We start from the raw sequence: 12,490 nt of genomic DNA, 5'->3' as shown, positions 1-12,490 counted from the left end.
TAGCAATGTAAATGAATAATCCACCATAGCATGCAACAATATTGATAAATTCATGAACAGTATAAGAAATAAAAAAGTTAAATAGGTGAATGCTGTATTACTTTAACTGTACAAAATTAAGAGTAGGCTAAAAGTTGTCTGTGCTTTAGATGTCAGAATATTATTTACTAGATGCAAGTAGTTACTGGTAGATGGAAAAGTGGTTTCTGTTGTGTGCTGACAAAATTCAATTTTTTAATCTAGGTGTTGAGTAGAGAAGTATATTCAGTTTGTAATATTTCTTTGAGCTATGCACTTATAACCTATGCATGTGGCATTGATTTTTTAAAAATATAGATCAAGAGAAAAAAATAATTTGGGAAGAACTTAAGAGATTAGTTTTGGAATGCCATCATATTGTCCAGTTGGAGGTGAAATATATTTTAAAAATAGTCTTATTAATCTTAAAATCTATGCTGTAAATTCTAATTTAAAACTAAAAGATAGTGAATGTACAAATTTCCAAGTGAAGGGGATAATATGTAGAATTAGTTTAAAAATTCATACAGAGGACAATAGAAAAACCAAGAACATGCAACAGGTGTAATGCAGAGCACATGATATATCAGTAACTCCAATCTCACATGTAACCATTATTGTATTAAACATAACTACACTATTATTCTTGTTAAGTTAAACAGATTTGACTATATTCATTTTGATATTTTTTCAAGAGATATAATTAAAATATAAGGATTAAAGTACAGAAAAGAAAAATCCATTTGATGCGATATTGATGAATTTTTAATTCAACCTCTAAAGAAAAGAAGCAAAAATAGAGTTATTTTAAATCACTTACCTGGTCAAATTTAAATTAGAAAGAAAAAGAACACAGAATAGTTGTAATGAAGAGTGTACAAGCAGTTAATAAATCTGTTGCCAAATATACCGATTTTTATATTAACTGTAAAGACTACTCCTAATAAAATCAAACATTTTTTAGTCTATTCAGTTGTATAGGTTTCAAGTGATACACCTAATACATAAGCGTTCAAATATAAAAATTAAAAATATATTCCATGTAAACTTAACCAATTAAACAACAAGCATACTGACACACATATCAGATAAAATGGACATAAAGCTTAAAGCAGTGCATTATAATTTTAATTAGTATTATTTTTAAATTTCATAATTTACAATGTTCCTATGTATTGATAGATGAAAAAAACATAATTTGACCTCACTTATATTTATATATATGTGCACATACAAACACGGAGATGCGCAAACATGCATATACACAAATATCTATATACATACACATGCACGTTTATGTATCTTTTAATATATATGTATACACAAACAAGCATAATGCTTTGGTGTCGAATATGTTTTCAATACTAAGTGTGTCTTTTTGAGCTTAAAATATGTGTTTATTTTTTTGGCAGAAGTTTCAATATCTACCCATTAGGCGAAGTTGATTTGTTGTTTTGAATACTTGAAAACTTAATTGTTTGTATCAGCTTTATAACGTAAATATAGAGAGAAGTAATATGAAAATCATTTGTAAAAATGATGAAATTTCCATTTTATTCCTTTGAATATTCACAGGGCCAAAGTGACAGATAAGGAAAATGGATTCATGACTTACCCTTCCAAAGGAACATCCCCCCACTACTTCAGGATTCATGAAGGCTCCACCATAACCTTGTTTCCTCACTTTTAAGACATGGAAGCGCACCTCAGAACCTAGTTCTGCCTACTTGGCATCTTCACATTATATAAAAAATCTACCTTCTACAGATCCCAATCTCCATATAACTTTATTCCAGACAGAATGCATTTTTGATAGGCAACGCTTACTTCATGTCTTTCAATATGTGCGAAAACATACTTTTGTGATCACTTGTCTGACTTCAATACAGCCATTTATATAAGAAAATGTGTTGTGTACTAATCTCCCATCATAACATCTTACTTCAAATGAATATGGTCTCTCTAAGGAGAGAATGTACAAACCTCGTATTTAGCCTTCAATGCCTTGACACTCTGAAATTGAATTTAATCCTAAGCTTAAGACCATGGTCTTGATTTTTCTGTGGGAGAATTTTTCTTCCTACAATTTCTTGAATCCTGATCTCAATGGCTGTTCCTGTTTTATGAAAATTTACTACTATCCCATAAGTATTAATGTCTGAAAAAGTTATTATATCAGATTGAAAGTTACCTACTTAACTCTTGATTGTTTCAGGAACTGCTGTTTTAACGTTGCATAGACTCTGAACCTCTCCACTGCAAACATTAATAAAATTTCAATTACATCAATATTAACATTATAATAATGTTTCATTTACATTTCTTATTGATTTTGTTGTTTATTTAGAAGCATAGGTTCAGCCTGTCTTATTTACCACACCCTATAACGTGAATGTCTCAAAACTGTGGTTATAGGCTGAAGAAGCCTAGTGTAAAACAATTCACCACTGTGAATACACATAAAATTCAGAAATTTATGAAAAGTTTAGGAGATTTTGTATTCCATTCCAAGCAAAGCAGACCCAAGATACTCTGGCATCATGGCTCAGGAGAATGTAGGGGCTCACAGTTGGGAAACATGCAGCTACTAGTGTAGAAGTGTTCCTCAGCCACAAACTGGGATTGTTAAAAACTGCCAAACAAATGTGGAAGATAGAGGAGAGAGTCCACAAAGATACAAAGGTGCAAACAAGGACAAGTATACTTTGCATAGCTGTGGACTCAGGGGAGGATCTGGGAGACAGATTTTTCCTATGTATGTATTGAACCTGCTGCTTGTGCCTGTGCAAGATGAAAACCATAAAGCCACTGGCCCAGACCATCAGAATCAAACAGAAACCATTACGACATAATATCAATGCTGCATAGAGTTTTGGTGTGATGTTGCCATGAAGTATGTCATAACAGTAGTCATAATCTCTTTTCTGTATGAAGTTTGTGTTGTTCTTTTTATGAGTCATATGCAGAGGGAGTATAATATTTAGCATCATGTTCAAGATCCAGCAGAAGATACTGGAGGTTCCTATGTACTTGGGGGCCTTCACTTTAAGCTCTGCCCACCTGGAGTTCAAAGGGCTGATCATGATGGCCTGGAAGACACTCAAGAGGCAAGTGGTGCCAATGGACACATCCCTGCTCACTCTGTGAACATAGAAAATATGTCTGCATGCAAAATCATTGAGGAAATCTTTCAACCCAAAACATGCCATCATCTGGGGGACTCCTCTAGAAAAAATAACTAATAGATTGGCTATAGTCAGATTCTTGATAATCAAATCTGTGGACCTAAACTTGCATCTTGTCAAGTAAAGGAAGAGATGAAAACAAAGAACGGACAAATTCCCCAGAATTCCAACTATAGTTTGTAATGAAAGGATTATTCCTATGGCCAAATCCCTGGTGGCCATTCTGTCAAATCCCAGGAAGTGATTGTCATCTTCTGAGCTAGAGATTCCTGCATGGAGAAATGAGGCATGAGCTACGTGTATCATGTCAACTGAAATGCTCCACTTATATTCATCCCAACATACAAATAGTTATTTATAGTAATTTTTTCAGGTTTCCAAGAGTTGAATGTATAAGATTTAAAGAGCTCTCACAATATGTATCACTTCTACAAAGGCCATAGATGTAGTGAACCCTGTATTCTGCCTAACTTCATGAAACAGTCAGTACTAGTATTTTTATTCAAAAGAGAAGGAGCACTGAAGCAGATAAAGTTCAGTGATTTATCAAATCCAAACTGTTTTTATGGGAAAGGTGGAGTTGGAACCTGGCCAGGCTGGTATAATGGCTCTGCATTTAAACACAGTGTGGTTCTAACAAAGCTAAAGTTGGCTGTGTTCTTCCAAAAAATACAGATGCGTATTTAGACATTTCCATACCTTGTCATTTTATTGTAGATTGGTAGTATTTTATTTTTTTCTAACAAGCTTCCATTTATGTGTAAATATTTATTATAGAGACCAATAAAAATTATTAATAAATATTTAGATATCTCAATAAAATGTACATGCTCTTATTATACTATAATTCTAGAGACTTTCTCCATGACAAATTGTGTTGAAAGAGTGCACTCTTGGCTTTTTTTGCAATTCCAGCAGAAACACTTATTTGCTTTTATGGCAGAATGGAATGACACCTATCACATGCAACACTGAACACTCTGGCACGCCCTAAAATGTGAGACCTGAAACACCAATATGTGATAAATTAGTGTAGAGGTAAAACTAAATATTAGTACTTTCAAATTGTAGCAAATCTGTTCATCACATGACTTAAAATTTGTTGTCAATAAGTGAAGTTTTGTGAACATTAAATTATAAAAAACATATAGAAAATATATTCTCTAAGATGTAAAACCATGTTATTTTATAAGTTGAAATTCTAGAGCTTGGAATTGATATGACAGTATTTTTAAACTAGAGAATAGAACACAAGATACTTTTGAGCCTGATAGCTGCTATCTGAAATCCATTTTTAACATTACCATTTCTTTAAATACTCCCTCTCTAATTTGAAGATGAAAAATAGTCTCACCAAAATCAACTAATGTAGATGTTTTCAGTAAGAAACAATTACTATCTCCATTAAGCATTTCATACACCCAGAGCTAGAGAAAATATTTCTATTCCAGCAATTGTCATTCATATACACTGTTTATGCAAAGGATTAGATGATTTCTGTAGATTTATTCTAGTTTTTATTAATCATGGAGGTGCTATTAACACACCTCTAGTAAACTGGAAAATGTATTTTATGATTCCTGTCAGTTACCTGACTATAGACATATTTTTGCACTACAGTCATTACGTTCATTAAAAATCAGATTTCATTATCACTTGCATTTAAACACCAACAATCACTTTCAGTGAAGATTAGAATAAATTGCATCAGAAGAGATCAAGGATTGGAGTTCAGTGTAGGACCCTCACTTCTCTTTACAAGCTCAGCTCACTTCTCACAATTATACCTCCTTCCTCTGTGGTTTTGTCACTGACCAGGTTCAAGAACAGAAGATTTTCTTTTTCCAAAATTATCACTTACCTGGACTCCTAATACCCTTCCTTGTTGCAGACTCTGCGTCTCAGACTGAAATAGTAAATACTTACTTGAAACCCTCTCTTTTCCAGGATGGTGGATTCAGTGCCGTGATCACGACAACCTGCTTGTGTGAGAGGAAAGGAGACCGCCAGACTACTAGATATGGGTTTGTGACTCTGTGACCTCAACTCCCTTCAGAATTGGAATCATTTCACCTGCAGCTGCAGTGAGAGGACAGGCTTGGGGAACCAAGAATATTTGCAAAAGACTTTTTTTTCCAGTTGTTAATTACCAAAAAGCAATTAAAACTATGTAGTCATCATCTCCAAAGAGATTATTATGATGTTTGGGAAAGACTCTTTTCCTTGATCTCTGGAGACAGAAAGGGACTCAAATGGAGGCAGCAGGAAATACTGATCTAATCTAACAGACTGCTGATCTGTTCTGTCATTTAAATTAACACTTGAGAAATTAAACCGAAGTACCTTAGAAGGACTTTCAGAGCGAAATAAACTAAAGAAAGAAAATAATGATAATAATTTACTTTAGAAAACATTAGCCTTTTTGGTATAAATCAATGCCAATTAATTTGGTAGTCTAGGAGATAGTGACATTTTCTAGTCGAATACTTTTTATGCATGTTGTCCTTTCCTCTCTCCCGCAGTAGGAATAGGAAGTCTAACAGGAACAATATCTATAGAAAGATAGAAATTTATAGGTGTCTCTCACAAATAGAATCACTTATATAAGATGGTTAATCAGAATGATTCTACAATTTCTTTGTCATATAAGTTGTTGTTCCTCAATTCACACCCAAAAAAATTCTGTTAGTATGTGTGGTGACAGATGTTAACTAGACTTATTGTGGTTATCATCTTGCAATATATACAAATATCAACTCATTATGTTAAACATCTGAAACTAATATGGTGTTGCATGTCAATTATTCCTCAGTTAAAAGAAAAAAAAGGTTTGCATGCCACCAGGAACCTCCACACATATTTTAATTAAATATTGGGTTTCTCCAAGAAACAAACTGAATATTTGACTCTGGCCAACTATCTAATTCACTGCAACATCCAATTCACAGATTAAAGCCATAATGGTGGACAATCCCTCCTGTGCATACACACACACAGATTTACAACTATAAATTTGCATGTACAGATGCAAACACACATGTATACCAACATGCTCAAATATACAGTCACATACACTCACATCCTTAAACACATTCATACTCACATATACTTTCCACACAAATTTGCAATATCCTTACTCACATTCATACACATTATGACATATACTCATACAAACTTACACAGTCCCAATAAGCCCCAATAAATCTTAGGATGCGGTTCACTTGTGGAATAATAGTGGTATCTCCAGACCTCTGGATACCTGAAAGGGGGGCACATTTCACCTATCTCACATCCTTCCATCAGTGTCACATTCCATAAAAATGTTATCTAAAAAATGCAATATTTAAAAGATGCTGTGATAATGGCCACTTCAGGTCAAAGTTCATAATGGTAAAGTTGGAGCATTGCAAAGTGACTGTGTGTGTGTATGTGTGAGAATGAGAGAGAGAGAGAGAGAATATGTGTGACAGAGTGTAGTACAATGAGGACATGAGCTGGGGGTATAGATATGGTGCAAAGAGCATGGGGTGTGGGGGGATAGAGAACTAGAGGGACAGAGAGGAAAGAAAGTTTAAAGGCACAAGAGTGTCAAAGTCTCAGTGTGGTTAAACTCTGGGGTTTAAGCAGATAAGGGACAATGTGTACAAGGAAGTTAAGGGTAGGCAGATATTGTGTGCTGAGTGGGTATGTGGTTGGAGGTCATGGGAGTGAAGGGATTAATGGGGATGCGGCGATAATGGGAAAAGGGAGTTCAGGAGCAGGAGTGGGTAAAATGCACATGAGCGCTCATGTTATAGAGAAGTTAAAGAATGTGGTTGTTGAAAGAGTAGAACAAGTAGGCATACAGGTCCTGGGGGTGGTTAGTGGCTGTCAGCAGAGGTGAGGTGTAGTAGGGGAGATGGAAGTTATGGTAGAGAACTGCATGTAGGATTTGGCGCGTCCAACATACCACAGTCATTTCATTCCTCTTTCGGGATTGGAGGCAAAGGGGGTGACTATGGTGGGTTTGACAGGAGAGATTTTAATGGGTACCCTGTGCTCAGTGATGGAAAGAGGGGTCAGAATGTCCTTTATCAGGCTCTACCTATGTCTTGAAGACTTTTAGTACCTCAAATTGAATGATGAAAATCTCATTTTTTGTTCTGATATTGCTAAAACATTACATGATTTATTAAAATATGAAGCAGAGAAAGGCAGAATTTCAATTTCTAAGTACTTATTTTCCTTTGATTTTTCCCTTATTAGAAACAATCTCAAGAGGTAAAGTTGTAATATTCTTGTAGATATATTGAAGTTTATTTCTAAGGAAATATATTTTCATTGAAAAAATTCTCTGGTCTTATTATGTCACAGGTATATCTCCACACTATTATTATTCTGATGTTAATATTATGTTGCATTGTAAAAGGGCCTTTGCAGATATAATTAAGGTAACATACATAGGTAATAATGTGAGCTAAATATAGGGATAATATCTTGGCTCATCTGAGTGGGCCCAGTGTAACCACATAAGGTCTTAAATTTAAGAGGAAGTTGGAGATTAGGTTTTCTTCCCATGAGGTTGCTGTCTTTGACAATAGGTAGTAGGGGCATATGGAAACCTGAGAATGAAATGACTCCTGCCAATAACTGAAATATCCAATGTTGGAGAGAACACATACAACAGCCAGCTGGATTTTTGATTTGTGAGATCCTGAGCAGAGTACTCAGCCAATCTTACCAACCTTCTGACTTATGAACACTGAGAATATAAATGGATATTGTGTTAATGGCTAAGTGTGTGGTAATTTGTTACATCAGAAAGGATGGATATGATCGATCCATTACACATGTGCACACAGGGTGCCCAGTGAAGCTGCATAGTTTCCTGAGTCCAGCACATTCTTTGAACTACCTGCCCAGAAGCCAGCATCAAGGGCCTGGAACTGGATGCCCAGAATCACCCAGCATGATGTTGGGACAAAAAAGTTATTTCTCTACACTTTGAGATTCTTTTGGCTAGTCTATTAATTAAATAGACAGAAGACACATTAATGAGAGAGAAAGAAACTTAATTACATATTTATGGGAGCATCACATAGACATGAAGCCATCAAAAACAGTTAAGCAGTTAAGGATTATATGCCATCCAGAGCTAAGGAAAATGGTAGGGGCCTGGGACTTCCTAGGGGAGGAAAACAATTCATACAAAGATGGGAAGACCAAATGTTTGGTAAACAAATATTTGTCATGCTGTGCAGAGTTGATGGGACACAGAGAGGACTTTGAACAAACAGGACCTGCTGAGCTCCCCAGCTCACCACGTCCAGCCCATGCTCTTTGTAGTTATCTCTGGTGACAGCTCTCTTCTTGGACTACACCGTCTTTCTAAATTTTTTTAGGCAGGCAAGAGGGAGGTAAAAAGACCTTCCTGAGTTGACTGGGCCTTGACTGTCTTCCGAGCAAAATAATCCACATGCCAAAGTGGCATATTTTGGAGAAGCTTGTTCTGAACCCCTACAGACCCAACTTTGAAAATTCCCCAAGAAGTTTCACTGTCCAGAAGTTGAGGTGGTAGATTGCTCCATCTCACTGAACCAGTCTCTTAGTCTTCAGAAGAGGTTGAGTTGTGTCTCATTTCAGGAGTTGGTGATGCAGGTAGGTTCCCAAAGTTATTTCTATGGTGAAAGTAATCAGGAATTTAATAAGAGACATTTCTATGGAAACACAAGGAAAACAATGGTTAATAAATGGAGCAGACCGTAATCTCAGTTTCTGAGTTCTGAAGGCAGCCAGTTGAGATTTCTAGACGTCCAGCTCAAAGCATCTTCAGATGGAGTCGGGGTAGGTAGCAACCATCTGATAGATTTTACTGGTTTGCAGTTTGAATATCTCTGGGGATATTTCTTTTTTTTTTTTTAATTTTTTGTTTATTGCAGTAACATTGGTTTATAACATTGTAAAAATTTCAGGTGTACATCATTGTACTTCTATTTCTGCATAGATTACATCATGTTCACCACCAAACTACTAATTACAACCCATCACCACACACATGTGCCAAATTATCCTTTTCACCCTCCTCCCTCCCCCCTTCCCCTCTGGTAACCACCAATCCAATCTCTGTCCCTATGTGTTTGTTTCTGGTGATATTTCTGAGTAACAGGCACAAAGATGGTCCATACATGAACTGTTGTGGTGATTTCTCTGAGGTTTATTTCGGGTTGTCCAACTTGAACATGCATGTCTCTTGGAAAAGGGCAGTTTTAGTTCTCAAAGATTCCAAGTCAGAAGTGGGAGAAAATTGAAATTGTTAATTTGGAGAATTGTAGCCAAATATTTGAAGAAACTAGAAGAACTCAGTGTCTAGTCCAGTATACAGATAAAAAACAAAATCTCTAGGGCAATTAACAGAGCTAGAGTCCAATCTCCAAAAGTGTGTATTATAGTTTCTACTTAAAAATAATTTTTTTCTCTACAATCACCCCTATTTTAACAAAATATCACTATATTAAGACTAGTTTTTTACAAATTAAGTCTAGTTTCAATAAACTAGGCTTGACTATTTACATAAGTGCAGCAAAAATCATGACTGACCATAAAGAATCATTTAATCGACTTTTCCAGATCTTTTCGTAGGGAACCTCAAACGGGACTTTTAAAAGCCTCTCAAGGCTAAGAAACCAAGCCAAGGATTTGTCATCAGACATTGCTGGCAATACCTATAGATTTGGGTGAATTTTTCTGTTCTCAAGGTCTCTGAAATATCTGAAGGTTCTTGCACCTGCCAGGAAGTAACATTCCTTACTCACCTGGTAAGGCTGCTGGGAATCCTCTAAATAAGGTACCAGGGCAATATTTCCAAAGGCTTTTTCACTTTGTGTACTCAACCTTAGTTCCTTAAGGCTGTATGGTTTTATCTGAGTCTATGTATGCCTATTTCAAATATGACATTCCAGTGAAAGCCGTGGTAAAATAATCAATGTTTCCAATTATCTCCTGTTACAAGGAGAACAGATTCTTACTGAACTTATGCAAATAACTATATTGCCATGAAAATAAGAATACTCACTGAGAGTTTCTGAATCCTGGAGGGATCAGGTAGGGAGAAAAAGATAAATGTTTCATCTCTGCTCACAAATGTATATCTTACCAAACTGCTGATAGCTTAATAGAAGAGTGGAAAAGATTTCCTGAAATATGGGAAAAAAACATTAAAGAACCAGCAATGTTTCAAACAAGAAACAAAAATTTTAATTCTCCTCCTGTGTTCATTCAGTCCCATGTAATTAATATTTGTTCTACTTGAATCCACTTTTTCCATTAGCTCTGGGAATTCTTACCCAATTGAATTTTATAATCTTAAAGTTATTGAAAACCTGTCCAGGTACATTTCATTTTATTGTGCTTCACTTTGCCATACTTTTTAGATATTGTATTTTTTACAAGACCTTCTACCAGGAAAAAGTTTATGACTTATTGAAGGCTCAGATGGTGGTTAACATTTTTTAGCAATACAGTGTTTTTTAATTAAGGTACGAATATTGTTTTTTTAGACATAATTCTATTGCACACTTAAACTACAGTATAGTATAAAGAAAACTTTTATATGCACTGGAAAATCAAAAATTTGTGTGACTTGTTTTATTGCATTAATCACTTTATTGTAGTGATATGGAACTGAATCACAATATCTCCAAGTTATTCCTGTAATTTTCAAAAGTTTCTCTCATGAATATCCTTGTACATGAAGTACTTTTGCAGGAACAACTTTGCAAAGCATCAGAGTAAAACAATAACTGTAAATGACAAGACAAAAATGGCCATGGTTCAAGATCTGATGAGAGATTATTATAATGCAAATGACAAGGAAATTTGCTTATTTCTGTGATGTATATTTTAAGATACTAGCTAGGATCATGACTGATAACATTATACCAGGATATATCAGATTTCTAGGAATTTCATATAATTTCTGGAACATACATAACATATACTGGTTCTAGGTATTCTTGCCATAAGCATCTTTACCATAGACACATTTACCATAACCATTTTTGTCACATAACTAATTAGCTGTAAGGCAATTTTATCATAAAAGATAAAATCGTGAAAAATAAAATACAGACATTAATTTAAAAAATATAATGTAACATAAAAAACAAGTAAAAAATTAAAAAGACTAGTGTGAAATAGAAAATATTTGAAGACATTTAAAATGTATTTATATAGATCCATGGCAACACTGCACCAAGAATTGATTTTATTTGTGTGTGTGTGTTGTACCTAACTAAGCACTTGTCTTTGTTCTAAGGAAACTGGCTTCAACCGTGCAACCTCAAAGAAGAGGCCTTCAACCCTCTTTTGCTGCTCCAATGTAGCATGTTTCAAAATAGGAAACAACCCTTTGGGCAAATCATAATCATCTGTCGGCTTGATAAAGCCATCAATAAAACTTTTCTAACTGGAAGAAATGCTAAGTATTTTAAGATCACCACCACTACCATGTTTAATTGTTACTGATCACCAACACCACTACCATGTATAATTGTTACTATATAGACCACTATGAGAGCTAGCTAAGATTTATATAATATGAAAATGGGAGTAACTGCAAGAACTACATCAATGGAGAAATAAAATGAAATGACAGAAGAAAAAGTCAACCAGTAATTTTTTAAATCGTTTATGGTGGTTGATTTTCAACAGAGAAATAAAACCAAAAGACAAACATAAAAACCCCCCAAAACCCAAAGTATCAGCCAGTATTTTTTTTTTATATTTTACTGCAAATTGCCTAATGGCCAATTAGCTATGCAGCCAAAGTGCTTGTGGCAAAGATGTCTATAGCAAAGATGCTTACAGCAAAAACATCAGACACAGCACATACCTGCACAAATACACTGTAAAGAAGGCTTGGTATTTACTTCTTACTTGACAAGGTTCCCCAGGCAATCTAACATATCAAATACACTGAATTAGTTTAACATCTCCCTTTATATAAGGGGAGAGAACAAACCTTTTGAGATGTTCCAGGGACCCTCTGAAAATCCCAAATACAGTTCAAGGTCAAAAAGACACAATTTAGAATTTGATTTTGAGAAATTTGTCAAAAATATCAAAAAGATTTTAAAACACTTGGTCAAATAAGATCATAAGTCACTGTGAAAAAAATACTTGTTATTCATTTAACCACAGTGAGAAAGATTTCACGGGCAAATATCTATTACATAGTTCTGAGAAAAAGTTAGATCTTTTAACACCAGGAGTACTATGTTTACATACACAAAGACCTGATGATGACAACA

General features: G+C 34.9%; 1 protein-coding gene across 1 annotated transcript; it reads right to left on the bottom strand.

Moving 5' to 3' along the window:
* Positions 1–2,492: 2,492 nt before the first annotated feature.
* Positions 2,493–3,425, bottom strand: LOC147912756 (vomeronasal type-1 receptor 4-like). The gene has a single exon (XM_087422335.1). The coding sequence runs from the start codon at positions 3,423–3,425 to the stop codon at positions 2,493–2,495; it is 933 nt and encodes a 310-aa protein (XP_087278461.1).
* Positions 3,426–12,490: the final 9,065 nt, after the last annotated feature.

The sequence above is a fragment of the Ceratotherium simum genome, chromosome 33 (assembly GCF_057802395.1).
Source record: "Ceratotherium simum simum isolate JZ-2026a chromosome 33, ASM5780239v1, whole genome shotgun sequence".
In the NCBI taxonomy this organism is placed as follows: Eukaryota; Metazoa; Chordata; class Mammalia; order Perissodactyla; family Rhinocerotidae; genus Ceratotherium; species Ceratotherium simum.
Note: the sequence above shows the minus strand (reverse complement) of the source record. Positions and strands in the feature narration are given on the sequence as shown.